Source organism: Ursus maritimus, unplaced genomic scaffold (assembly GCF_017311325.1).
Source record: "Ursus maritimus isolate PB19 unplaced genomic scaffold, ASM1731132v1 scaffold_21, whole genome shotgun sequence".
Lineage (NCBI taxonomy): Eukaryota > Metazoa > Chordata > Mammalia > Carnivora > Ursidae > Ursus > Ursus maritimus.
The window spans coordinates 701168-729037 of NW_024424564.1; the positions used below are offsets into that span (position 1 = coordinate 701168).

The 27870-nt window shown below is 48.7% G+C and overlaps 3 protein-coding genes and 1 pseudogene across 4 annotated transcripts; 2 read left to right on the forward strand and 2 right to left on the reverse strand.

Annotated features, from left to right (window-relative positions):
- The first annotated feature begins 37 nt into the window (after nt 1-37).
- On the forward strand, nt 38-4661 carry IL23A (interleukin 23 subunit alpha). The gene is made up of 4 exons (XM_008683583.2): nt 38-1603; nt 1828-1929; nt 2456-2602; nt 2708-4661. Exons 1-4 carry the CDS (start codon nt 1442-1444, stop codon nt 2867-2869), a joined length of 573 nt encoding a protein of 190 aa, XP_008681805.1. The 5' UTR covers nt 38-1441; the 3' UTR covers nt 2870-4661.
- Nucleotides 4018-21634, reverse strand: STAT2 (signal transducer and activator of transcription 2). Of its 2 annotated transcripts, none has more exons than XM_008683577.2 (24): nt 21510-21634; nt 19385-19599; nt 19080-19233; nt 18637-18732; nt 18373-18462; nt 18206-18281; nt 17694-17761; nt 17384-17532; nt 10812-10970; nt 10615-10707; nt 10304-10363; nt 9896-9916; nt 9588-9681; nt 9390-9437; nt 9228-9311; nt 8970-9068; nt 8732-8867; nt 8557-8609; nt 8336-8430; nt 7661-7797; nt 7300-7482; nt 7017-7074; nt 5616-5935; nt 4018-5331 (listed from the first exon to the last, which is right to left on the reverse strand). In XM_008683577.2, exons 2-24 carry the CDS (start codon nt 19513-19515, stop codon nt 5189-5191), a joined length of 2547 nt encoding a protein of 848 aa, XP_008681799.1. In that variant the 5' UTR covers nt 19516-19599; nt 21510-21634; the 3' UTR covers nt 4018-5188. The 2 variants fall into 2 exon arrangements, with proteins under 2 accessions (XP_008681799.1, XP_008681792.1); XM_008683570.2 differs by having other exon boundaries at nt 17694-17779.
- On the forward strand, nt 14501-15083 carry LOC103656916 (annotated as a pseudogene).
- APOF (apolipoprotein F) lies at nt 21263-25667 on the reverse strand. Its single transcript, XM_008683594.2, has 2 exons — nt 25451-25667; nt 21263-23285 (listed from the first exon to the last, which is right to left on the reverse strand). The coding sequence occupies exon 2, from the start codon at nt 23266-23268 to the stop codon at nt 22429-22431; it is 840 nt and encodes a 279-aa protein (XP_008681816.1). The 5' UTR covers nt 23269-23285; nt 25451-25667; the 3' UTR covers nt 21263-22428.
- Between the last annotated feature and the right edge of the window lie 2203 nt (nt 25668-27870).

Genomic DNA, 27870 nt, shown 5'->3' on the forward strand with positions numbered 1-27870 from the left:
TCTACCATATGTAGAGAGAGGCAAACCATTTCTCACTCAAACTGAGATAACCTGTCCTGATGCTGGGAACGTTCTATCCAAAGGATAGATTTACCACAGAGTCCTAATATTTGAATCAAATATTTCATTGGGCAATTTTGAATAGTTCTAAGGGAAGGGAGACTTCTATCAAGGGTAACTTTCTCAGAGAAGGGTCAACCTCTTGGGGGAGGCTTTGAGGACCATCCGTGTGGTCAGCCATGTCCTCATTCTGACGTCCAAATTGTTCTGGGACCCTCCACTGGGGTTGGGGCAGTCCCAGATTTGGACCACCCCCCACTCCCACGCCCAACCTCACATTCTCAGCTGTTTCACTGGATGTTGCATCAGGGAGGGTGATGAAATCAGTGTCAGCGGATTTTACCCATGGATGCAACAGGCTGAAGGACTGGCCAGGGTCACTGACACGGTATACCTTCAACTCCCCAGAACTCCTGGATTTCCTAGCTGTGGGATAGCGGCTGGTTGCCAGAATATCTAAATTTGACTTCTAGCCCTTGCTTACATTGGTATCCCAAAAGCACCATCACCTGAACTCCACAGAGCCTATGAAACTTTTGGCCACTAAGGCTGAGGAATCAGATGGTTCTTAGCAACAACTCTCTCCCTCCAAGAGCCCTCCTAACTTCCACAGTGAGGCCTGAAGTGGGAGCAGAAATACCTTATGCGGCATTATATGGCTTCCCAGTTCACAATGTGCATCGAGTCCATTCTCTTCCAGTGAAAATTACTGTTCCCAAGGGAGAAAAAGAACCCCCCCCCCGGTTCTCAGACAGAGGGCACCGTGTGGGAATCAAACTTCATTCCAAACGGAGCTCGCTATTCTTTTGGGAAACAAATGAATGCTTCCGTTTTTGGTTTTTCCTCAGGCGGGAGGTAAGGAAATTAGGTACTGGGGGTGAAGGATATAGCTTTGAGAGGCAAAAAGATGAGGGAAAGTTAAACAGGAAGGAACTTGAGACGAGATTCATTTAAATATTCATTCCTCCTACCCCCACCCCCTCCACAAGCCATTGCGATTCATGGAGAGCATTACACATAGGCCCCATCCCAGGCCTCCAGCCACAGCAACCACACGTCTCATTTCCCTTGGAACTGAGGCCTGCATACCTGGGCTCCCCGTGGAGGGGGATGATGCAGGGAGGGGAATCCCACCTGCTGTGAGTCACCTGCCAGTATAAAGGGCGGGCCTTTCAATGCAGGGACCTTAAAAAGAGACTCAGAGACAAGGGGAGAAAAACAGCAGGAACCTGCTCAGGAACTTAGTGAACAACAGAAGGAACCAAACCAGAGACGCACAGAACGGACAGCATCAGGCTCAGAAGAAAGGGAAGTGGGCAGAGATTCCACAAGGACCAGTTCGAGGCGCGGATCCAGCCAGATTTGAGAAGCAGCCAACAAGATGCTGGGGAGCAGGGCTGTGATGCTGCTTCTGCTGCTGCTCTGGGGGGCTCAGACCCGGGCTGTGCCTGCGGGCGGTCGCCCTGCCTGGGTTCAGGGCCAGCAGCTCTCACAGAGGCTCTGCACGCTGGCCTGGAGCGCACATCCGCCGATGGGACAGGTGGTAAGTAACGGGCTCCGGCTCCAAACAGGAGCCTATCCAAGCTCTCCAAGGCTGCAGGGGAAGACTCTGGCTTTCGATGGAAGCTAGAGGGTCGAAGGTCATCACAGAGTAAGAGAGGATGGGGGAGTGGGGCTCCTGGGAGAGTCATGAGCCTGAGGGTCCTAGTGGAGTTTGAAAGCACTTCTCTTACCTCTTCACTCTCCCCACCCCCTCCTCCATTCCAGGACCTACCAAGAGAAGAGGGAGATGACGAGACTACAGATGAGGTCCCCCGCATCCAGTGTGGGGATGGCTGTGATCCCCAAGGACTCAGAGACAACAGTCAGGTAGTAAGATGAGGCTGGACCACAAGGAAGAGGGGACTGGGACATCGTTGGGTATCATGCTGAATTAGTGAAAGTTCTGTCCTCATCCGTTCAGCCTGCTATAATAACTAACACAGACCGGGTGGCTTATGAACATCAAAAATTTAGTTCTCACTGTTCTGGAGGCCGGAAGTCAGAGATCAGGGTGCTAGCACGGTCAGGTGAGGGCCTTCTTCCAGACTGCGGACTTCTCCTTGTGTCTTCATATGGCGGGGGCCTTGGGAGTCCGGTGGGTCTCTTTTAGAAGACTACTAATTGCATTCAGAAGGGCCCCACCCTCATGACGTCATCACCTCGTGAAAGCCCATCCTCCCAAAGCCATTATACTTGGGGGGGCGGGGTTGGAATTCAACATCTGAATTTTGTGGGGACACAAACATTCAGCCCATAGCAGTGTCTAGGAATGGCAAAGAACTGGGTGGGTCTTTGGTGAATGGAGTGGGAGGAAGGGATCTGTTTCCTTTCACCGCTTTCTTTTCCCTCCCAGTTCTGCTTACAAAGGATCCACCAGGGCCTGGTTTTTTATGAGAAGCTGCTGGGCTCAGACATTTTCACAGGGGAGCCTTCTCTACTTCCCGATGGCCCTGTGGGCCAGCTTCACGCCTCCCTCCTGGGCCTTAGGCAACTTTTGCAGGTATGAACTAGGGGCCTGGAGAGCGGGGGCTTGCAGGTATCAGAGGCAAGGACTGGAGGGTGAAGGATCTAGAGTTCTCTCTGATTGTGTCCTGTGTCCTTTCAGCCTGAGGGTCACCACAGAGAGACTGAACAAACTCCAAGCCCCAGCCCCAGCCAGCCATGGCAGCGCCTCCTTCTCCGCTTCAAGATCCTTCGCAGCCTCCAGGCCTTTGTGGCTGTAGCTGCTCGGGTCTTTGCCCACGGAGCAGCAACCCTGAGCCCCTAAAGCCAACGGTTTAAGGATGGCACCCAGATCTCCACGGCTCAGCAGTGCTAAAATCAATCAGCCCAGGCACCTGTGAGCCAACAAGTTAGTCCATTAATTCTAATGAGACTTGCCTATGTTGAAAATTACCAATACTGACTAATTTATGCTGCTGACCTAGGACAAAGTTGACTATTTATTAAATAGGAAGGGAAAACTTGAGATTATTTATCCTCAGGGCAGCAGCTGGGGGAGGATTATTTATTATATTTATTCTGAATTATGTACTTTTTTCAATAAAGACTTATTTATGTGGATATCCGAGTCTGATTCCTAGGCTTGGTTAGGAACAGGAAAGATAGGGCCCAAGGACTCCAATATGCGTCCTTCTAGTCTGCACGGCTCCAGAGGAGAAGGCTCTATCCTCACGACCCTCTGGTGTATACGTACAGTAACAGGGATCTTTTTGGTCTGGATCCCTGATAGCTGAGTAAGCTGAACGGGATTACCAAGGGTTAAGATTAGGAAGTTGGGCCCCTAAATGTGACTGCTTTTGCTGCCTGACCCTGTGCCTCCTTACTTTCTTGGTGAAGAGTGTACTTGGCCAAAGACAGGAGTCCCGATCACTGCAGGATCGAAAGTCAGAGCTGTTTCAAGCAGGAAGGGCATTCCAAGAAGATGGTGGTAAATCCCCCAAATTAATGGGATTCTCCCTTAATGGACATCTGTGAGCCCCATCAGACGGTTTGACTACCCAAGGGGAGGTCAACTACCTTTGAAATAAAGAGAAGGGGAAGGCTCCTGTGGTCATTCCCCTTCCTTTTCTCCATAGTCACAACATTAAAAACACATGGGCATTGAGGTCAAACAGACCCAGGCTTTTATCTTGGCTTTGTCACCAACCAGGCAAGTGACAATGGGCTAGTTACAGAACTGCTCACCATACCCCTCAACTCATATATGGCTCCCAGTCCCGCAGAAGAATCTAAAGGACAGGAAAAGCTGTTCTAAACGGGTGAGAAGAAAAACATTACAAGAGGGTGCCTACTGGGGTGGCTGGAAGATAGGTCACGATTTGCTGACCTTGATCCTACATGGCCTGCTGGTGTGTCCAAGGACATTGTCGGTCTTTGTGAGCAGAGAAGTGAAGAAGTTCGGAGAAGAAACACTTCTAGATCAGCACAAAGTTTATTAGCCACTTCTGCTCAGAAGGGCCTCTTTCTGAACAGGACTATTCCTCTAACATACCAGCCAGAAAACAGCCACATGTTCAGGGCCTTTCATTACATCTCAAGTTATACTAGAAACACATCTTAGAGCAAAGGCAGTTGTCCTGGGGCTCCCTGGGAATGACTCATGTGTGAGGTTGTCCAGAGCCCCATGATAAACGCTCAAGGTTCTAAGTTCCAGGAACCTGGTCTTTGCCCAGGTCCACAACCAAGGAATAGAAACTCTTTCAGATAAGCAATATATCGTACAAAAGAATGAATGGTTATCTTAACAGAGAAATATCTAAGACCCAGGGCTTCTCTTCCTCTGTGAAAATATGAAATTCCATCTAATACTATAAAAAGTGATCTCTAAATTCTCAGCCACCCGACGATCCCTGGCCTCCAAGAGTGATTCGTCTCCTAAGCACTGAGGAAGTGGAGACTAGACAGAATAAATTACTGTGCAAAGCTACAGAGGCATATTAGACTGGCAGGATCATTTTAGGGGAAGGAATGGGTGTGGCCATCTTGGGGGGGCAATGGGGGAGACTGGCAAGCAGAGGAGGCTTATCTCCTATTCCCTTCTTCTGAGGGGAGCTGCACATGGTGGGCTGAAGCAGAAAGCTCTCAGTCTCTGCAGGAAACAAAGGAATTTAGGACTTGAATCAGGTGTGAGGGGAAGAAGGAAGGAAAAGATTATTGTAGACATGAAAGAACCAGAAGAGAGAAATGGAATCCTATCTCACATCTCTGTTCCCTACTGATGGCCAATGCTAGTGGGCACCACTACGTTAGCCTTACCAACTATTCAAATGTTGACATCCTCCCATACTGGAAAGAAGCCACTCCAAGTGCCTGAGCCATCTCAGTACCTCCTAACTGCACTGGCCTACCCTCAGAACTCCTATACCTCCCCAAACAGCAGCTGGCCTCAAAGATCCTGGTTAGAGCCATGGCTAACATCTATTCTGATTCACTGGGGCCCCTTCCTTACCCATAGTACGCCTTTTTTTCCCACTCCAAAACCCAGAGTTATCCAGCTTAGAATGGATTTTCCATCCTTGGAGAGCAACATCACGTGCGGGGTAGGAGGGCAGAAGATACAGCAAGAACAGAGGAAACGTCGTTTCTAGTAGTCAGAAGGAATCAAGGGCCCGTCCGTGCAGAAATGGCTGGGATGGAAAGCGTAAGCCTCGTCCACGGTGTTCTGTCCAGCAAACAGTGGGTCACCATTTGGCATGATTTCTTCAATCTTCATACTGTTTCTGAAGACTAAGTAGTCCAAAGAAAGAAATCAGGCCCTGATCTTAGGTAAGGAGTTCCCAACCCAGCAGGGAAAATGAGGCAGGATGGCAGTGGAGGCCTGAACAAGGCCTGAGGAGGCACTTAGGTCCGGGAAGGAGGAGGCATGTGTGGTTCCTAATAAAAGGAATCACAAAGAAATGAGCCTTCCTCCAATGCGGAGCTTAGCGTTCGGCCTTGCCTATAACGGGTAAGGGAGGGCAGGTGGTAAAGGGAATGTGTCCTCTCTTCCCCAGCCCCATCTCATCACTTACTTTCCATTTCCTCGGTGTTCAAGTGTCTCAGATCATGGGGCAAATCTGGCTCTGGCACTGCCTGTGATGCGGGGTCTAGAATAGGCTCCAGCTTCAGCTCTGGTCCCAAGTCTGGCTCTGACACTCTTTGTGCCACATCCAGTGCGGGCTCCAGCAGGGGCTCCAGGGCTGGCCCCAGATTCAGTCCTGCCTCCAGCAGTGGCTCCAACTCCAGGCCTGGCTCTAGCTGTAGCAGTGGGGCCAGTCCTGACTCCAGCTCAAACGACTCCGCTTCTGGCTCCAGCTTAAGGTCCGGTGGTTGCTGCAGCTCATCGACCTGTCTGGATACGGCAGTACAGACAAAGGGGCAGGGCTTGGATGGTTCGGTGAAGTGGGGAATGGCAGAGCAAGCAGACACTGTCTCTCTAGGCTACAAGGCAACAGAGCGGGGGCGCGTGGCTGGCTCAGTCAGTGAAGCAGCTGACTCTTGATTTCGGCTCCGGTCAGGATCTCGGGGTTGTGAGACTGAACCCCGAGGCAGGCTCCACACTCAGTGGGAAGTCTGCTTGAGATTTTCTCTCTGCCTCTCCCTCTACCCCCCTGCCCCACGCTCACTTGCTCTTTCTCTCTAAAATAAATAAATAAAATCGAAGAAGAAGAAAATAGAAGAAAGAAGAAAGAAGGAGGAGGAGGAGGAAGAGTAGGGGGGAACAGAGCAGAGGGCTTAAGAGTGCAGGCTTCGGAATCAGGTTTGCCAGCGTCTGCCTCCTATCGTTTATTAGCTGGGTCATCTTTAGCTTTCTGAGCCTCAGATATGGCATCGATGGAACGGCAACACCACCGCCTAACAACACTCGAGAGGCAGGAGGATGGTTAAAAGCAGGACTTTGGAATCTGGCAGACCTGGATCATTTATTAGCCGTGTGCCTCAGGCATGCCACCTCACCACACTGAACCTCCGCTTCTGCGGCTAAAAAAGAGTCATACCCAAGTCAGCCTCACGGGACTATTATGGAGATTCGAAAAATAAGAAACTAAACACAAACACTTAGCCCCATACCTGCCATATAATAAACTTGTATTAAATGTGGCTGTTATCACTTACTTGGATGGGTTCTCAAAAGAATTCAATAAAATGAAAAAATCTGTTCTTAAAAAAAATGTCTAGTACCATGCTTCATGCAGACGCCCATGACCGTCAGTGATTATGATGATTATTAGCAGGGAGGCCCCGTGGAAGCAACCTAAGGATGGCAGCAGAACGCTAGAGAGGAAAGAGGCTAGCAGAACCAGAAAAAAGGCCTAGAGGCTGCAGAGTATGGGTCAGCAGGAGAGAAGGCCGGCGAGGTGACGCGAGCAGGTTTGGGTCAGTACATCAGCCAACAAGGGTTAGGGAGGGTGGGCGAAAAATGCATCTCTCACCTGTTAGAGACCACAATGAGCTTATGTTTCAGGTACTTCCTCCGTTCCTCGAGGTTAACTGTGGGCACATATGCAGGAGGACAGGGAGGTCAGTGGGCTGGACGTGTACCCAAGGACCCCTTGTGCAAATGGTCCTGATAATCAGGTCTCCCTACTAACGAGCAGTATCCCAGGCACAAATCTTTTCACTTCTCTGGCTATCGGTTTTTCCACGTCTGGAAGAAAGGAGTCGGATTTGTAGAATCCCTGCCATCTTCCGGTGACATATGTCAAGGATTCTCACCTTTCTCCTGGTAGTAGTGCCCGAAAGCCTCATCCCGGGGTATCCGGGGGTAGAGGAAGCACAGTGGGTTCTCGGGGATGTTCTCGTCCGTGAGCAGCTGGTAGTGGCGAATGATTTTGGTCAGCGGGAGAGACTGCAGCACTTCCTTGGTGAAGGGCTGCACAGAGTAGATGAGCACCCTATCTGTAGAATGGACGTGGGGACAGGCAGGCCTGAAAGAAGAGGCTGGGCCTGGGACGTCCCCGCCCTGGCTGTCCAACCCCAAGCCCGCGGCGAGGTTCGGGACAGAGCCAGGGAAGCCAAGGGCCGGCCGAGGGACAGGGAGGACAGGCTGGGGGAGCGTCTGGGCGGAGCAGCTGACCATCGTCCTGGTGTTCCACCCAGGAGCAGGTAATGCCTCCCTCCGACGTCTCGCTGAAGCGCAGCAGGAAGGTGCCGGAGATGGTCTTCTTCAGCAGCTTGCGCTCCTGGCTCCGGCTCACAAAGCCCATGATGCGTCTGAAACACCGAGAGCTGCTGCGAGGCTGCCCTGCCTCCCTGCTCTCCCGCCTGTACGGCACGGCCTGCTTCTCTCGGCCTAGTCACTTCATCGTACGGACAGTGTCCACCTTCCAGAGCTGGAGGAGGACGAGGCATCAGCGAGGTCACACAGCCAAAAAGCACCTTGTAAGAGGCAACGGCTGTACCACTGAGCAGGCAGTGTCGTGGGGGGAGCACAGGCCTGCAGTCAGACAGGCCTGGGTTTGAATCCCAACTCTGCCCATTGGGTGAATTCTTTCACCTCTCTGCGACTCAGCGTGGCTGTAAGGATTACACGACAGCATTCATAAAGAGCGCCCAGAGGCTCTGGAGCATGGCAGATGCCGGACACACGTGGGCTAGGGCTATTTTCGCAAATGGGAGGCTGTGACCTTGCAACCTCGCACCAGTGTTTGCTCTCTCCCTTTCTGCCACATGAGGGCGCACGGGGTCCGCTCTCAAGCCCAGAAAGGCAGAAAGGTAGGGGTGGGGAGAGGGAGGCTGACCAAGGCCTTACCCATCATTCCAGAGATCCTTCAGGTGGTCATGCACCAGCTCCAGAATTTTGTCTAACCATGTCCAGAATGGTAGCTTGCCAGGAGGGCTCTCTCGCTGCAGGAGGAATGGAAACGCGCGAAGAAATGTGGAGTTGCCCGAAGTGAGCAGAAGGAGTATGGAGGGGAAGGACTAGCGTTTGCATAGGGGCTAGATCTAGCCGCAAGGGATGCAGGGAGTTACCTTAGTGAAGTCAGCCCAGGATAACGATGCACCCTCAGTCCTAGAGTTCTGCCCTGCGGGCAGAGAGACAGTTCAGATAATGGAAGGAGGCAAGGCCAGGGTCCCTGGAATAGAAAGGACGGAGGGCTGGGGAGATGACGGCCAGGGAAAGGCTGAGAGGAAAGGAGGTCTGTACCAAACAGCTTGTTCCTCAGCATGCTCAGCTGGTCTGGGTCAAGGCCTCGGCCAACGTAGGAGGAGAACTGCCAACTGAGAGCAGGGCCCAGCAAGCTCCAGGGGGCCTTGGGGGGGCTGGAGAAGAACTGCTGATTCTGCAAGGGTGGGAAGAGGGCAGAGCGGCTCAGAAGGAGTGCCCTTATATCAAGCTTCCACACCCCTCCTGGGCATCCTTCACTGTCGGCCCCACCTCCTACCTGGGGGTTTGAGCTAAGCAGATTGAACCAAAGAACCGAGGCCCAGGCAATGGAGACTTGGCTCATGTTAGATATAATCACCACAGGGAGGGTGTCCGTCTGAAGAGAAAACAGGAGTCAGAGGAGGGACGTGACGTTTCCAGCTTTGACAGGGGCAAAGGGGGAGAACTTCCCACACTGAGAGGCTTCTATTTAACCCCTCCTTAATGCCTTCTGCCAAAGCTGCTTCATCTCCCCCTGCCCTCCATTTGCACTCACTCTCAGCTCCTGCTTCAGACCCTGGTAGGTGTAGTTGACCGTAATGCTGATGACGTGCAGCTCCTCTGTCACGCCCAGCATTCCCTAGGATGGCCGAAGACACACGGTCAGAGGGCCCTTTGGCCAGTTCCTCCCACCCCCAATCCTCTGTCCAGGCCTCACCTTATTGCAGCCCTTTCCTGAGCCACCTGAACGTTGCTCCACTAGAGTCTGTGAGTTGAGAGAAGGAGAGAAAAATGCCAGAGTGGGGACCCCAGGGTCCCTGGAACCCCCTATTTTACCTCAAGACTTCCCAAGGCCTGGGAACTTCCCTCAGCCTGTTCCATTGGACCAGAAGCTTAAGCTACTAGCCCTTCTTACCAGATAGCCGAAGTCCCAAATTAAGCCCTGACTCTGCCCCTTCTCGGGGGTCAAAGTTTTCTGGTTTGAGGTTAGAATGTTGAACTTCCGGAAGCTATTCCAGGAGGAAGAAGATATATGGAGAATAGGAACAGAGTTACTCTCACAACNNNNAGCAGGAAAAACAACAAAATTTCCACTTCATTTCAGACCTCCCCTTCTCCCTTCGTCCATACCCCAACCAAATCAACCTCCTCGTCTGCGCCCCCGTGTGGTCATGCAGGCCATGCAGTGCACAAATGTTTGCAGCACCCTTGTCAGACACCTACCCTTGTGACTGAGGAGGATTCCTGAAAAGACATTAAAAAAAATCATTGGGAAGCACAATAGTGTAGAAGTTAGGAATTTAGTCTTTAGGATCAGACAGACCTGGGTTCAAACCCAGATCTGCGCTCACTAGCCATGTGGCCTTGCACAAGAGACACAATCTCTCTGGGCTTGTTTCTTCATTTGAATGGTGCACTGATGATAGCTAACTCACGGGGCTCCCATGACAAATGAGCACTTGACAAACTGCATGTCATATAGTGCTCAACAAAATCGAGGAGTTATTACTTCTGAGGTAGGAATGGAGGGGTAAGGACACAGCCCCAAGGCCCTATGCTGAAGAGTGTGTGTCTCCTCAGCCCCAGCAGCCCGTGCCCGGCCACCCTGTGGCTGCATGGGCCCCAGCTTACCTGTCAATGGAGACTTCTGCCGTTAGTGACTCATTGCCTTCCTGGAGTCTCACGAGCAGCCTAGGGAGAAGGGGGGTGGATAGCGGAAAGCGCTCAGCCTCAATCTCCTGGATAGATCAGATGTTTGCAAAAGCAAAGGTAAGAGATTAGAAGAGGTAGGTGGGGGGGGGAAGAAGAAGAAGAAGAAGAAGAGGTGGGTGGGTGGAGGAGAAAAGAGAGAAGACAGGAGCGGAAAGATCTGTAAAGTCAGAGAGCAAACCGTAGTACCAGGACTGGAAAAAGGAAGCAGGGATGAGTTCTGAAATGCCAACCTTGCTTGGACAATGAACTTGCTCCCAGTCTTGAGGATGAGGGGTCGATGGGGAATTTGGGGCATGCAGGGCTGGGTTTCTACCACAAAGGCCCTGCAGAGAGAGAGGGCAGAGAGAATATATAGCTCAGTCCCTGTACGAATGGCTCTTCTTGCTCTCTCCTTCCCTCCCGGGAGGGCCTGCCCTGGCTTCTAGACCTCTGGAGCAGGTGCTGTAGCAACTCCGTGACCTGGGCCTTCCGCAGGTCCACCCCGGTGGTCAGAGGGTCATCCTTATAGCTAACCAGGCGACTCAGTCCCTCCAGCTCCTTCAACAGCTGACGCAGGTGAAACAGCAGCCTGGCTCCGGCTGTGAACCTGGGTGACAGGATTCCAGAGAGAGAGAGAACTGATGAGTTTCCCGGTGCCCCCGGCAAGCGCCAGAAGCTCCCCTTTAACTACGCATGTAGAGGCAGAACTGATTGGGACAAAAAAAGAACCCAGAAGCATACGCAAGATTATGCAACATGACTCATAATCCAAGAAATAAAAATCAAAGCCACTTTCGCAGATAAAACTGGTGAAAGATTTATTTCTATAATGAAGCTACTTTTCATATAATGCTTAGTATGTACTATTATTCCAAGTACTTAATGTATTTAATCCTCGTAACAACCCTGTGAGGTAGCTACGATGATTAGCCCCATTTTACAGATAATTAAACTCAAGTAGAGAAAGGTTAAGTGACTCGCTCCAGGTCACAGACCCAGTATGGAGTGAGCTGTAGCTGATCCGGGTAGCCTGGCTGCACAATCCGTAGTTTTTTAAGTAGGCTCCACACCCAGCGTGGGGCTCGAACTCACGACCCCGAGATTGAGAGTCACATGCCCTTCCGACTGAGCCAGCCATAACACTTTTAACTTCTGTCCTTTACTGTCTCTGTAACCAAAAGTAATAATAATAGGCAATGTGGGGGCGCCTGGGTGGCACAGCGGTTGGGCCTCTGCCTTCGGCTCAGGGCGTGACCCCGGAGTTCTGGGATCGAGCCCCACGTCAGGCTCTTCTGCTGTGAGCCTGCTTCTTCCTCTCCCACAACCCCTGCTTGTGTTCCCTCTCTCGCTGGCTGTCTCTCTCTGTCGAATAAATAAATAAAATCTTAAAAAAAAAAAAAATAGGCAATGTGGTGACAGGAAGCCAATCATAGTACATATCAGCAAATAGACTGGGATAGCAATTTGGAACTATCTTTTAAAAAGCCTCAAAAAACATGCACACAATTTGCAGTATTCCTTTTTTTTTTTTTTAAAGTAGGCTCCACGCCCAGCATGGAGCCCAACATGGGCCTTGAACTCACAACCCTGAGATCAAGACCTGAGCTAAGATCAAGAGTTGGACACAGCCACCCCGGTGCCCCCGCAGTATTCCATTTCTAAGCTGTGTCCTAAGGAAATAATCAAACAGCAACTATTAAAAATAATCATATAGACTCAACTGTTTTTAAGTTTATTCATTTATTTAAGTCATCTCTACACCCAGCGTAGAGCTCAAACTCACAACCCTGAGATCAAGAGTCACACACTCCACAAACTGAGCCAGCCAGCCCCAGGCTCAAATTTTTAACTTGGAAAAAATATCCCAAAATATTAAATTTTTAAAAATCACAAGACAGTACATATATGACTTCTGTTTAAAATAAATGTATAGGGGTACCGGGGCAGCTAAGTCAGTTAAGCGTCTGCTTTCAGCTCAGGCCATAATCCTGGAGTCCTGGGATCGAGTCCCACATCGGGCTCCCTGCTCAGTGGGGAGTCTGCTTCTCCCTCTTCCTCTCCTGCTCCCCCTGCTTGTGCTCTCTCGCTCTCGCTCTCAAATAAATAAATAAAATCTTTTTTAAAAAGATAAAATATACATTTGGGGCGCCCAGCTGGCTCAGTCAGTGGAACATGTGACTCTTGATCTTAGGGTTGTAAGTTCGAGCCCCATGTTGGGTGTAGCAATTACTTAAAATCTTTAAAATAGATGTATAGATGTATATTTATGTATATGCATAGGGAAAATCTAAAAAAATGTATTCAAAAGCCCTAATGAGTACCCCTGCATGATCAGGTTATGCAGATGGGCAGTTTTTACTTTCTTTTAGGTTGTCTGAATTTTCTTTTTCCAATTGGGACACATATTTATAATCAGAAAAATCAATAAAGCTTTCTTTTTTTTAAAAAGATTTTATTTTATTTTATTTTATTTTTATTAATCTGACATAGAGAGACAGCCAGCGAGAGAGGGAACACAAGCAGGGGGAGTGGGAGAGGAAGAAGCAGGCTCCGAGCGGAGGAGCCTGATGTGGGGCTCGATCCCAAACGCTGGGATCACGCCCTGAGCTGAAGGCAGATGCTTAACCGCTGTGCCACCCAGGCGCCCCTTAAAGATTTTATTTATTTATTTTAGAGAGAGGGAGAGTGGCGGTGGGGAGAAGAGGGGGAGAGAAAAGGAGGGGGAAAGAATCTCAAGCAGACTCCACACTGAGTGGGCAACCCCCCACAGGGTTCAATCCCATGACCCCAAGACCATGACCTGCCCCAAAGCAAGAGTTGGATGCTTAACCGACTGATTTTGGCTCAGGTCACGATCTCAGGGTCCGGGGATGGAGCCCCATGTTGGGCTCTATGCTCAGTGGGGAGTCTGCTTCTTGCCCTCTCCCTCTGCCCCTTCCTCCCTCCCCCCCTCATACCCTCTCAAATAAATAAATAAATAAATAAATAAATAAATAAATAAAATCTTTAAAAACAAAACAAGGGATGCCTGGATGGCTCAGCTGGTTAAGAGTCTGCCTTCAGCTCAGGTCATGACCCCAGGGTCCTGGGATCGAGTCCCACATGAGTTCCTTGCTCAGAGGGGAGCCTGCTTCTCCCTCTGCCTGCTGCTCCCCCTGCTTGTGCTCGCTCTCTCTGACAAATAAATAAATAAAATCTTAAAAAAAATAAAAACAAAACAAATAATGAAACACAGTAACACCACCAAAAAGAAAAGGTATATCCTTTAACCCAGGAATACCACTTCTGAGAATTTCTATCACAGAAATAATGAGGGATGTAAATAAAGATGTAGCTATGAGGATATTTACTGCAGCACTGTTTAAAATAGCAAGAAAGCGGGGCACCCAGCTGGCTCAGTCAGATGAGCCCACAATTCTTGATCCCAGGGTTGTGAGTTTGAGCCCCACATTAGGTGCAGAGATTGTTTAAATAAAAAATAAATAAACTTAAAAAAAAATCCAATCCCATCTTGCAAGATGGTGGGTGAAAAAAGCTGAGAAGCCGGACACTAAGGAGAAGAAACCTGGAATCAAGAAGGCTGATGCTCGTGGCAAGATTAAGAAGGGCAACCTCAAGGCTAAAATGCCAAAGAAAGGGAAGCCCCACTGCCGCCAAAACCCTGTCCTAGTCGGAGGGATTGGCAGATATTTCCCATCGGCTACGTATTCCACAAAGGCCACGTACAACGGGAAGTATTCAGCAGCTAAACCCAGAGTTGAAAAGAAAAAGGAGAAAGTTCTTGCTACTGTCACAAAATAAGCTGGTGGTGACAAGGTACATGAGTGGTTAAACTTCACAAAATGTCTAGGTATTATCCTACTGAAGATGTGGCCTGAAAGCTATTGAGCCACAGAGGAAAGAAAACCCTCTCAGTCAGCATGTGAGAAAACTGCAAGCTAGCGTCACTCCTGGCACCATTTTTTAAAAAATAAGATTTTATTTATTTACCTGAGAGAGAGAGAGAGAGAGAGCATGAGCAGGGAGAAGGGCAGAGGGAGAAGAAGAAGGAGAAGCTGAGCAGGGAACCCCATGCAGGGCTCGATCCCAGGACCCTGAGATCATGATCTGAGCGGAAGGCAGACACTTAACTGACTGGGCCACCCAGGTGCCCCTCCTGGCACCACTGTGATCAACCTCACTGGGCACCATAGAGGCAAGAGAATGGTTTTCCTGAAGTATCTGAGCAGTGGCTTGCTACTTGTGACTGGACCTCTGGTCCTCAGTTGAGTTCCTCTATGAAGAACACACCAGAAATCTGTCATTCCCACCTCCACAAAAATTGCTATCAGCAGTGTGAAAACTCCCAAGCATCTCACTGATGCTTATTTCTAGAAGAAGTGATGTAAACCCAGACACTGGGAAGGTCTTTGACAGGGAGAAAGAGAAATGTGAGATTACAGAGTACAGCAAGGTTGATCAGAAAGCTGTGCACTCGTGAATTCTGCCAAAACTCAAAGCTGTTCCTCAGCTTCAGGGCTACCTCTGCTCCGTGTTTTCTCCCACAAATGGAGTTTACCCTCACAACCTGGTGTTCTACACTTCTTACAAAGAACCTAATAACTGACCCATTCCACCCCCCCCCAAAAAAAGAAAGGAAATACAAAACTTGGGGGGAAAAAACTCCCTGAAGTATTTGTTGAATATATACAATGGAATTCTCAGCCATAAAAAGAATAGTCTTGCCATTTGCAATGACGTGGATGGAGCCAGAGGGTAGTATGCTAAGCGAGATAAGTCAGTCAGAGACCGACAAATACCATGTGATTTCACTCATGTGTGGAACTTAAGAAACGAAACAGATAGAGGCATACCAGAAAACAGACTCTTAAATGATACAGAACAAACTGAGGGTTGCTGGAGGGGAGGTGGGCGGGGAGAGGGGCTAACTGGGTGATGGGCACTAAGGAGGACATTTGTTGTGATGAGCACTGGGTGTTGTATGTAAGTGATGAATACCTGACTTCTACTCCTGAAACTATGTTAACTAACCTGGAACTTAAAAAAAAAAAAAAAAAAAAAAAAAAAAAATTTAAAAATTAAAAGTAGCAAGGTATCACTAGTAGGTCATAGTTTGCTAATACAAATGATGGATATGTTTGCAACTGCAATTTAAATAGTGATTCGGTGACTAAGCCCTATAGACCTGTTTTCAATTTACCTGAACGTTGTTGTGATTCATTCTTAATAGCTTACTTTTTATTTATTTATTTTTAAGATTTTTATTTATTTATTTGACAGAGACAGAGAGAGGGGGGAGAGAGAGTACAAGCAGGGGGAGCAGCAGAGGGAGAGGGAGAAGCAGACTCCCCGTGGAGCAGGGAGGCCGACACAGGGCGCAATCCCAGGACCTGAGCTGAAGGCAGATGATTAACTGACTGAGCCACCCAGGCACCCCAATAATTTACTTTTTAAAATATGATTTATTTTTTAAAAAAGTAAACTCTACCCCCAATATGGGGCTTGAACTCATGACCCCAAGATTAAGAGTTGCATGCTCTACCAACTGAACCAGCCAGGCACCCCCATTTTTAATAAATTATATTGAATTTTCTCATTAGAAAATATTTAAAACAGTAGGTATTCTAAGTATTGAAAGACATACTAGTTACTTTCTCCACATTACAAAAAAATTAATATAAAAGAGCTTACTAAAAAAATAGCAAGAAATTAAAAAACCTAAATGTCCAAAAATAGGAGCTCATTAACTAACTTATGTTACCTCCATATAGGGAACTATGAAGCAACCATTAAAAATAACATGCGTATGGGACACCTGGGTGGCTCAGCTGGTTAAGCGCTGACTCTTATTTCAGCTCAGGTCTTGATCTCAGGGTCGTGAGTTCAAGCCCCACACTGGGTTCATGCTGGGCTTGGAGCCTACTTAAACAAACCCCAAAACATGGGCAGGGGTGCCTGGCTAGCTCCGGTGGTACAGCACGTGACTCTTGATCTCGCGGTGGCGAGTTTGAGCCCAACGTCAGGTGTAGAGTTTACTTAATAAATAAATAAAGTCTTAAAAAAAAAGAAACATCAGCCTGTCTTATTTAAAAAAATAAATAAATATGGGCGCCTGGGTGGCTCAGTCAGTTAAGCTCTGCCTTTGGCTTGGGTCATGATCCCAGGGGTCCTGGGATTGAGCCCCACATAGGGCTCCCTGCTCAGTGGGGAGTCTGCTTCTCTCCCTCCCTCTGCTCCTCCCACCCCTGCTCACGCACTCTCTCTCTCTCTCAAATACTAAAATCCTTTAAAAAATTTTTAAAAATAAATAAATAAAAATAAATGACATGGCTAAATACTGTAATACACTGCTAAGTTAGAAAGCAAAAACCACAGTTCTCAAAACAGCACAAAAATACAATTCAATTTTTGTATATTACAGTAGCTACATCTGGGTAGTAAGATAATAGGTAATGGTCATTCTTTTTTTCCGACATTATAGTCATTACAGTTAAAAAAAAAAAAAAAGTAGAGGGGCACCTGGGTAGCTCAGCTGGCTAAGTGGCTGGCTTGGATCTCGGCTCATATCATCATCTCAGGGTCCTGGGATCTAGCCCTGTGTCGGGCTCCATACTCAGTGGGGAATCTGCTTAATGATTCTCTCTCCCTCTCCCTCTGTCCCTCCCCCCCCATTCCCTCTCTAAAATAAATAAATAAATCTTAAATATATATATATTTATTTATTTCTTGGATGATTAAAAAGGAAGGAGAAACCACCTTGTGGATTAATCCACTCCTTTCACCTAAGCCAAGACTGGGCTTTGGGTTCCCTGCGTGGTAAGAATGAAGAGAGAGTCACTGTAGTCAGGTCAAGGGAGGGAGCTGGGATCATTTTGGGAGCAGAGAGCAAGGACAGCAAGAGCTCTTGCCTGGAGAGGCAATTCATTGCAGGAATGAGAAAATTCATTACAATTCACAGTTTACAACTTACAAAGCACAGCGGGGTGGCTGGGACAGGGCTGGGCGGGAGGTGCCCCTTACCACTTCTCCAGCTGTTCCAACCCTGCATCCAGAGGGGCTCCAACGCAGGCTTTCTGCTGCTGGACTTTCCATTCCTCCAACTTGGGCAGCAGTAGCTCAACGAGGGTTGTTAATTGGCCTAGCAAGGCTTTGGTGGCGTCCAGCGCCTCCTAAGAAAGACATAAAGTGAGTGGTGAGCACTTCTCATCATCACCCCCCACCGCCCAACTGGGGAGGAAGAGACAAAGTAGCCAGGGCTAAGAGGCCAGGGCCCCCGCATCCCTCATCTTCCCCAGTTCCCTGCCGCCCACTCCCTCTGTCTGCCTCCCACCTTTCTCCTTCTGTCCAGTTCATTGAGAGTCTCCTGCAGCAGCTGCCGCTGTCTCGTCTGATGGGGGTCTAAAGAGAGTGTCTTCACTGGATGGCAGAAGTAGGAGCTCAGACCTAGGGCTCCTTCCCTTTCCATCCTGACCAGGACCTCAGTCAGAGTCAGGTGGGGGGAAGTTTGAAGGGAGAAGGGGAACCAAGCAAAGCAGAGGCACCTCTGGCCCCTCGGGCAAATTCTGAATGGTCATGCTGGCACCAAAAGCCCACTCAATCTGCTAAGCCAGTTTTCCATGCATCTCCCCCAACACACAGCAGCTGTCCCTCAGCCACATCTCCAGCTCAACCTCCATCACACGCTGGCACTTTTAGCTTTGCATGGCAGCGGGACTGTAGCCAGCGCAGTGTAGCAGCCAGAGATTACTGCTTACGGGGGCTTGTCACTTCTCCTCTCTTCCACCCTTGGCCTCCTAGCAGGCACCTGTCTTTCTCCCACTCCTTGGTGTGCTTGCTTCCTACCTTGGGCCTGGGTCTTATACCGGAAGCAGAAGACATCCTGCTGGTCTTTCAGCTGGGAGATGGATTTCACCAGCGTCTGTACGGGGGATAAGACCAAGATGAGGCTGCTTCTGTGGGAGGCGGCAGGCTGAGCCCTACCCACCCTGACTCTTTCCACATCCACTAACCTCCATCATAGTCTTTAATTCCAGTATCCGGGACTCAATCTCATGCTGCTGGCTCTCTACGGGTGCTTCGAGGGCTGGCTCTCCTTGCTCCTGAAATAAGAGACTCTGAGCACATTTCAATTCTGACCTTTCATCCCTGAAATCCAGGCCTGCAATTATGTCACAGGATGTGAGGGGATCCTGTTCTGAGACAAACTTCCTGAGTCCTTTCCACAGTCACTCTCTACTCCAGGAGCTTTCAAAATCACTACAAATTGTTCTTACCAACTGAGCCCTCTGGGCCTGGATCAGAATTCTTTTTTCTTCCAGAAGGAGATTAAAGATCATCTCAGCCAATTGGGTAGGGCCCTGGGGAAAGGCCTGCAGTAGGAAGAGAAAGAACTGATTGAACTCAACTGTCTTCAATGATCTAGCCCTCCAGACCTTCCCCACCAGCGACCCCAGCTCTTCCCCCCCCTTCGGAGTCCCTAGCCCTTCCCCTCTTCACCATGGTACCCCAGAACCCAGCCTCTCCCCAACAGGGTCATCTAGACTTTGCCTTTCTCTCTGCCAGTGATCCCCCAAGTCCAGACCTCGTCCTCTCTTTCCCCAGATCTGCCCCCACCCCTTCACCTCTCCAGGTCCTGTTCCATAACCTAAACCATACTCCTCTACGCTCAGTTCCCTTTCTATTCAGCTTTTTGACTATTCCTGGCTCCTCCAAGTACCTGAATGTCCCGAGAGAATTTTCGCAAGTTGTGCTGTAGTAACAAGAGATCGGGGTCCTGGCTGCAGCGGCCACACTCGTTGTTCAGTTGGTCCAAGAAGTGGAAGAACAGCACGGTAGCCTTGGAATCATCATTGCCCAGTGCAGCCTCCTGCCTGGGGACCAGGGATTAGCATCTCTGCAGGGTTGCTACTGTCTTTTGAGGCCTTCTAACCCCTCCCTGCCCTTGGTGTCTCCAGGATCCTGGGGGCTCAGAAGAAACTACTTTCCTCATCCCACCCGCACCCAACTTCCTGAGGCACTCACCAGTTCTGGTCTTCAATCCAGACAGCTAAGCACTGTCGAATGTCCATTGGCAGGAGGCTATCTGAGTACAGCTGGTGCAGCCGGTCCTGAAATGGGCTGCTGAGATTCTGCAACATCTCCCACTGCGCCATTTGGGATCTGAGTCTGAAGGATGTAGGTTCCCAACCAGAAATTTTGCTGGACTAAATCATCTACAGTCTCATGATTGTTTATCACTACAATAAAAATTTTTAATTATACAGGTAAGAAAAAAATACAAACACACACACACACACACACACACACACACACAAATTAAAGCTACACTGACCCCACTCCCAATCTTGGTCCCCTCCCCTTCTCTCCACAGGTAACCAGTATTATTAGTTTGGTTCACTTTCTTCCAGAGAGTACTATCTAAGAGCGCCAATATATGGGCCTTTTTGTTTTAATGATAATTTTCAAACACACACCAAGTAATGTGACTAGTACAAGAATCATCCATGTACCCATCACTCAGCTTCACTAAACATTTCCACCATCTTTGTTTCATCTATCGCCCTCAATGAATTTATCTTAGATTTGTTTGTGTTTGTATTCACTTATGCTGGAGCATTTCAAGATCATAAGTGGGTGATAAATATTTATTTCAGCATGATCCCTGCCAGCCCCAAAGCTTTATCAAGGGCTGACACCTCTTTTGAGATTGGTATACCTTATAATCTGCTCTCCATATAGGAAGGAGGAACTCCATTCTAGATATTTAAATCCCGTGCAAGGGGTCACTCAATCCCTAAGACTGGGATACTTTTAAGACCTCTATTGACCTCTGATTCTTCAGGTAGAATACCAAATTTGTGAAAGACCCGGAAATGTCTTTTTTTTTTCCCCACTGGGGAGGGGTTGGGCAAAGAAAGCAAAGGTGTTTGTTTTTTCACCGTGAAATTTCACTCAAAACTCATTTTTGCCTATCACCAAGTAGGCTGGGCGAAGAATCTTTCTTCCTCTCTTTCCCCACCCCCTGCCATCTGTCTGTTTAGGAAATCAAAACTTATTCTTGCTGCAGCCTGAACCTAACAGAAAAGAGTTATTTACATACATCTGTGGTCTAAAAAAGGTCACATGATCTTATTACAAATGAAAGAAAAATGCCTGGGGTGGGAGAGATTCTCTTCCACCAGTATGAATAATCATGACATGTTTTTCTACTTCTTTGAAGTAGAAAGACGGGGAGGAAAGGACTGGTCAGGAGCTCCTATTTTTCATTTTAATCCTCTTACTAGTTCTTAGCTTTTTAAACTATGCACCTGTACTGCTTAAAAAAAACAAAAACAAAAAAACACAAAGGAGACGCCCCACTTCTCAAAGAACGAATCTGGCTAGTATTAAAAGAGCAAGGTGGGCAGGTTAATCCTGAGGTTTAAATATAAAAAAGCAAAACAACAAAAACCATGGTCTTTCCAAACAGATCCCAAACACGAGGGTTAAAGGCTGTAACACTTACGTTTTTTTCCGCTATCCCTCACTCTCTTAGGTATATATTTTGTGCTCAATCTGCTTTTCGGAAAAGAATTGCATTTTGTATGTGACCTCAGGCCAATAGTTTCACCTTTCTGTCCCTTATACTTTTTTTTTTTAAGATTTTATTTATTTATGTGACAGAGAGACAGCCAGCGACAGAGGGAACATAGCAGGGAGTGGGAGAGGAAGAAACAGGCTCCCAGCGGAGGAGCCCGATGTGGGACTCGATCCCGAAACAACGGGATCACACCCTGAGCCGAAGGCAGACGCTTAACGACTGCGCCACCCAGGCGCCCCTGTCCCTTATACTTCTTAACATAACAATGAAGTAAAATCGTATCTACCTGTAGACACCGTTTTTTTTGTTTGTTTTTTTTCTTGGTGAGAATCAAAATTAAGACAGACCGGAAGGTAAACGCATTGGCTAAGTAGCTATCGTAGGCTGCCGGAGACTTGGGAAGATGGGTTGGAGAGCTGGGCTGGATGGGGAGATTCGGTTATGCAGCAGGCGACAGCTGGGGACGAAGTCTACCACTACGGGACATACCCCCGGGGCCTGCCGTCTTTCCCAGGTAGGAACTCGCGCCTGCACCCAGACCCCCGCGCGTCCCCTCTGGGCCCGTACCTGGTTAGGGTCTCAATCCCCGCTCTCTCCAGCGGCTCAGGGTAAGGCTTCCGGCCGCAAGACCTCCTGCACCCGCGCTCGCGCTCCGCCCTCGGCTTCGGCCCGCCCCTCGGATCCGCCCCTTGTAGCTGACGGGCTGGGGCGGACGGCTGAACCCGGGAGCTCGCCATTCGCGGCCTGGCAACCCCGACGCTGGCTGCCATTCAAGCGCCGAAACCACACCTCCAGCCCCAGCGATTGGTGGGATCCTCAACTACCATGTCCGCGGAGGGAGGAGTCCGATTAATGGAATAGCCCGGGACTGTAACAGCTGATTTCCGAGAACCCGCGCCGTAGGAACGAAACCGAGATTAGCCCAGGGCACTGTAGGCTCTGAGCGCTCCATGAGAGGTGGGACACTTTGGGATAGGAAAGGACGAGCTGTAGTCATAATATTTTTTTGTATATTTTGTAGTCATAAATATTTTTGATGGTACGTTGCTAAGAATTTGAGGTTCATTGTATCGTTTTTAATTGCCACAAAACCCAGCCAGGTGAAAAGGATTACCACTACTTCAGACGTTTTAAAAACTGAGCTTGGAGAAAAATTGTTATTGGTCAGCGATCACTGAGGCTCTTACAAGTGGAGCCTGGATTCAAATCCAAATCCTCGGACTCCAAACCCCAAACTTTAAAATTCCTCCATTTTACAGCACTGCCTTCCTCCTTGATAACAAACCAGAGATTTAAAAAAAAAAAAAACAAAAAAAAAAAACAAACCAGAGATTTGGATTTTGAACATACACACATTACAGCTTGTCAAAATATTAGATTTTTTCATTCCGTGATCATCACCTTTTATATCCCAAGACTGCCATTCCCAGGATCTAAGTCATAGCCATTAAATAAGCCCTGAACTAATCAGCAAGCTGAACCAACACTAAAAGGCCACGGTAGTTGTTTCTTCCAGGTCACTCACATCTGAGGTCCCCCCCCAGGCCCCCCTGCTGATCTCTGGCAGAGCGGTGTTTGCCTCTTTCACATAGTAATACTGGATCAACTGCTCAATCCCAGCCTTCACTGCAGGTTTAAGTGCAGCGTTGATTAGTAGTCCTGTGGGTCCTCCAGACAATCCAGCCATGGTCATCAGAAGGTCATAACCCATATCTATGACCCCATCTTGGCCTCGTTCCTTGGCCTTGACTGGACAGTTCTGAGCAGCGTAATACAAAGCTGTGCCAAGATTGTAGTAGGTGTCCACTCCTGGAAACCACTGGAGTATATTGTGCACGCCTTGCTCCTGCTCCTGGTCACAGTCATTGATAGGGAGGGAGCGTTGGGCCCGTTTGGGGCCTGGTTGCTCCCTGGCCAACAGCTGTAGAGCAGAGACCAGGGCATCCACTGAAACTGCCCTCCCTGTGCTTCTACTTTTCTGGAGCTCTTGAAGATGTTGGATGAGTTTCTGTGTAGCTTGTATACCCCCCTGGCGGTACAGCTGAAGTTGCAGGGTCCAGACATCAGCCAGGCAACCGGCTTTTTCCAGGGCGATCACCAGTGGCAAGGCTACCAGGAACTTGGGTAGAGGAGCCATGTGGGTGAAGCCAGGCAGGGACTTTGGGAGCAGTGTCTGGCAGGACAAGGGGTCTGAGGAAGGTGGCCAGGGTTTCAAGGATGAGGGAATATTTGTCCGGTTTCCATATGAAATGACATCCACAGGGTGCAGCAAGAGGTAGCAAAAAAGCAGCTCAACTTGTATCGTGATGGATCTGAAGCCACTCATGTCTGAAACAGAGTACACTGGAGAGGGGAGAAACCAGAAACATACAAACCATTTCCCTAAGGGCTGTGGTCTGAAATGAGCCCGTGGCTCAGGGCACACCCCATCCATCATCTCCAGACTTGTTATTTTAGGCAAAGGCCCAAGAATCAGGAAATGCAGCCTAATTGTTCCCACTTGGCCTTCCCGATCTTCCAGTCACCACAGACATCCTCTGCTTCATTTCCACCCATTTATAGGGGGCCCCAAAGTACCACAAAGTTCAGGCGCGAAGTGAGAATGTTTTGATAAGTTTGGTTGCTCCTTGATCCAGTTCTGCCTCCTCCTCTGCCCCATGAAGAGAGGAGATATTTGCTTTTCCCCATAATCAGTAAGATGCAATCTCTGCAAATATTTGTCCATTTGTATTGGCTGCTCAAACCTTGTCCCCTTGTCACACATTGACCTCAACACCTAAGACCCTATTCCTTGGCATTTCCTACACGTTCCTGTCACTTTTCCACTCTAGCTCATGATATGAGCTGGGAGACCCAGAGTTAGGAGAGATTAGATATCTGTGATTCTCTCTCTCATTGTATCTCTTTTCAGTTTAAGAATTAAGTTAGGATTTAGTACAGGGTGGATGAATGAGAAAAAGGTCAAATCACCTCTCATGCTTAGTACATATTACATGCACAGTATATGATGACTGAAAGAAAAGACCCAAAAAATAAATAAATAAATAAAAAAGAAAGAAAGAAAAAGAAAAATGGAATAAGAGGGGCCGGGAACTACTAAGTGGAGAGGGTCAAGGCTAACACCAGTCACGTGTGTTTTAGCACTGGCATGAAATAAAGTACATCTGTCCTGAGCGGTCTTCTACATTTGTTTTTCTTTGTTTTAAAGATTTCATTTATTTGAGAGAGAGAGAGCGCACACAGGAGCAGGGGAGAGGGGCAGAGGGAGAGGGAAGCAGACTCTGCTGAGCAGGGAGTCCAACGCAGGGCTCGATCCTAGGATCCATGGGATCATGACCTGAGCCGAGGGCAGATGCCTAACCGACTGAGCCCCCCAGGCGCCCCTGGTCTTCTACATTTCTAACTACTTACTATGTCCCATCCTTGAGCATAGTCCTGAGAAGAGAGACTTGTTGCCTAAGTGGCATTGAATATCTGAAGTAAACCTAGACAAATTCCTGAACGAATCTCTCCATAAAGCACTCCCAAATAACTGTGGAACGTTTGATAAATTATCATCATCTGTAGACACTGAGAGGTTCTTAACTTCCAGGTTTCTTCAGCTTTTTGCCCAATTCTTCCTCACACTCCCAGCACTCATTCCTGCAGCTCTAGGGGATACTGACCTCGGCAGCACGGCAGACGGCTGGAGGACCTAGCACGCCCATGTGTGTATTCGCCACCGGCAATACAGTCCTCAGGGTAAACAGCTGTTAGGTTCATCCAAGCTTCCCTGCAGGCCCCCCCAGATCCCTCCGAGTGACCTTAGTATTGCCAACGCTTTTCTCCTCATTGTGCTCTCCTCTCATGGTGGGGGGGGGGCAGTTTCAGCGATGTCCTTCCCTCCCACCCTAACAAGCTGAAGCTGCAGAGCGTGGGCCTCAGTCGGGTGACCAGCCTCCTCCAGGGCCACCCCCAGAGCTGAGCTGGATAGGTACTCAGGCAGAGGGGCTAAGGAGGGGGCAGTGTGCAAGAGATCTGGGCAGGTCTTGGGATCTGGAAGAGGGACCTGGCTGGAGAGTGTGTTTGGAGGATGGCCAGTTTTTGTGAAAGATGGCTGGAAGTTCAGGGCCCCTTTCTGGGCATTTCTTGGAGAGACAGCCAACGCGGACAGCAAGACACAGCAAAGGGGTGCCTGGCTGGCCCAGTTGGTAGAGCATGAGACTCGATCTCAGGGCTATAAGTTCGAGCCCTATGTTGAGTGTAGAGATTACTTAAAAATAAAATCTTAAAAATAATTTAAAAAAAGACACAGCAAAAGAGCAGCACAGCCTGGCTCATGGTGGGTCAGCAGGAACAGCTCACAGGAAACAGGAAGGAAGTAGTGGTCGGGGTGGGAAGTGGGGAAAGGCTTGGGATAAACAGACACCAAGACCACTCAGAGCTAAGAAGTGGCTCTACCCTTGGGAACTTCAGTTACCCTGGACATAGCTTCACCCCCACCCTTACAAGCTGTGGGCAGTCCTCACCTGCTCCAGAAAGAAACAAGCCGGAGGAACAAGATGGCCCAAACACGTCCTTTCCTCGGTGCTTCTCTAATCTGAATGACAACTTCCTAGGGCTCACCTTCTCTACACCCCAGCCAAAAAAAGTTGGCCCTTCTGAAAACAGTGCAGGACAGATGTTCACAAATATTTATCCACCTCTTCCTGGCTCAGGCTTTTCCCCCTCACCTTTGCCCCATGCTGACAAAAGGGCCATCGCCCTTTGTGGCTAACTGCTCTTCCTGCCTCATATCCCTGTCACCCTAAGGATTTCTCTAGACCTGAACCTAGATCAGGAAAAATTCCCCAGTCTCTTCTGGGGAAGCAGGGAGGCAAAAGGCAGGAANNNCAATGATTTCTGGGCAGGAGGCCCCAAAACAGTTCTCATTCAATGGACTTACCAGGTAGAAAAATGAGAAAATAGAATCTACCGGCAAGTCAGATCAAATCAGAGCAACTTTTATTTTTGTCGTGTTATCCCAGCACAATACTCTAGTTAAACACATGCATTACCCTGATAGCGCCTCTTTCTAAGCCTGTATCAGTGCAGGAATTGATCTTCATTTCTCATTTGCAGGGGTCTAGATAAGGGGTTCCCTAGTCTGGGAAACAGGGAACGATGGCATATGGTGCCTCCTAAAAACTGGTGCAAACATCCCATCGTTTCGCCATACAGGTTCCTCACTGGTGCTATGACCTATCTCTGGCAGATGGCCAAAGGCATTAGGCTAATAAACAAATCCCAGGTTCCTTCTCCTATCTTACTTCTCTCAGTCCCGGGAGGGGCTCTACAGATCAAAAAGAAATGGGGGGGGGAGTTTTCTAGAACAAGAGGAATAAGTCTTCAGGGAGCTACTGGGACACAATCCTAAAATTGGGAGAAGGAAGAACGGGATCTAGAGACATCCAGCCTGCTGCCTGAAATTCCTGCACTCTAAATCCACGGAGCACCTCAAGGCTCAGGGAAGTTTTTGGGTCCTGTCAGATTCTCCCACTTTTTCTTTTTTAAAGATTTTGTTTATTTATTTGACAGAGAGAGAGAGACAGCCAGTGAGAGAGGGAACACAAGCAGGGCGAGTGGGAGAGAGAGAAGCGGGCTCCCAGCCGAGCAGGGAGCCCGATGCGGGGCTCGATCCCAGGACTCTGGGATCACGCCCTGAGCGGAAGGCAGACGCTTAATGACTGAGCCACCCAGACACCCCAGATCCTCCCACTTCTGACTCGAGTTTGCCGTCAATAACCGGGCCTATCTTTACATCCAGTTTGCCAGTCAGCATCACCACCCCCCTCAATATGAAAGTGGCTTTTGGTTGAAATTCCTCCAATTTCCAACTCTAGTGCCTTGGGAGTGACAGGGGAGAGAGAAAAGAATGCGTAAATATGGTAGGGGCAAGAAAAGTGGTGATGAGTTTTTCTCCAGGACCAAGGAGAAAAATGACAGAAGGATCCCCCAGTCACACTCCCTACCTTTGCTCCTGTCCTTTTCTTCCACCTGTTCCTCATCAATTCCCATCAGTTGTCAGCTGAATTTTTTTGGTTGTTGTTTCAATTAGTAGAGGTATTTTTTTTAGTAGTTTATTTTTATTTTTTGTTCTTTTAAAATTTTTTTATTTATTTGAGAGAGTGAGGGAGAGCACAAGCAGGGGGAGCAGCAGGCAGAGGGAGAAGCAGGCTCCCCGCGGAGCAAGGAGCCCAAAGTGGGACTCGATCCCAGGGTCCTGGGATCATGATCTGAGCCAAAGGCAGACGCTTAACCGGCTGAGACTCCCAGGCATTCCAGTGGTTCATTTTTTAGAGTAGTTTTAGGTTTATAGGAAAATTGAGCGTTAAATACAGTCCCCAAATACTAAAATATTTCCTGTATTAACATCTTACATTAGTGTGGTACATTTGATTCCTATATTAAAGTTATTTATCTCATTATGTATTATTATTATTACTCAAGTCCCTAGTTTACATTAGGGTTTAATTCTTTGCATTCTATAGTTCTCTGGGTTTTAGGAAATATATAATGTCACACACTTACCTTTACGGTACCATACGGAGTACTTTTCACTGCCCTAAAAATCTTGGGTGCTGTTTTAGCTACCATTCCCTATCAGCCTGGTGTCCCCTGAAACAGGGGGCATCAAAGTTAACGCCGTCAGCCCCCTAGAGCAGTGCGGCTGGTACGTACATACAACAGAGAGCAGTCCCGCTGTTCTCCCGTAGGGACACCAGGGCTCCTCTCCTTTTGCTGGCTTACAGACGGCCCCCAGGGCTTGTGCTTAGCACTCCTCACCAGGCCATTGCTCTCCAGAGACCTCAGGTTCCAGCTCTGGCTGAAACTTTCCTCTGAGTGACTTAAAGAATCCTCTAACTTGGAGCGCCTGGCTGGTCAGGTGGTACAGCATGTGACTCCAGAT

Excerpts from the sequence above, each read along its gene's own strand:
- APOF (XM_008683594.2), bottom strand. The coding sequence starts at position 23,268 with ATGAGTGGCTTCAGATCCATCACGATACAAGTTGAGCTGCTTTTTTGC.
- STAT2 (XM_008683570.2), bottom strand. The coding sequence starts at position 19,515 with ATGGCGCAGTGGGAGATGTTGCAGAATCTCAGCAGCCCATTTCAGGAC. Across the intron at positions 10,708-10,811 it reads CTACAGCACCTGCTCCAGAG|GGCCTTTGTGGTAGAAACCC; the intron begins GTCTAGAAGCCA and ends CTCTCTCTGCAG. Across the intron at positions 8,868-8,969 it reads TGCTTAGCTCAAACCCCCAG|AATCAGCAGTTCTTCTCCAG; the intron begins GTAGGAGGTGGG and ends CCACCCTTGCAG.
- IL23A (XM_008683583.2), top strand. The coding sequence starts at position 1,442 with ATGCTGGGGAGCAGGGCTGTGATGCTGCTTCTGCTGCTGCTCTGGGGG. Across the intron at positions 1,604-1,827 it reads ATCCGCCGATGGGACAGGTG|GACCTACCAAGAGAAGAGGG; the intron begins GTAAGTAACGGG and ends CCTCCATTCCAG. Across the intron at positions 2,603-2,707 it reads GCCTTAGGCAACTTTTGCAG|CCTGAGGGTCACCACAGAGA; the intron begins GTATGAACTAGG and ends GTGTCCTTTCAG.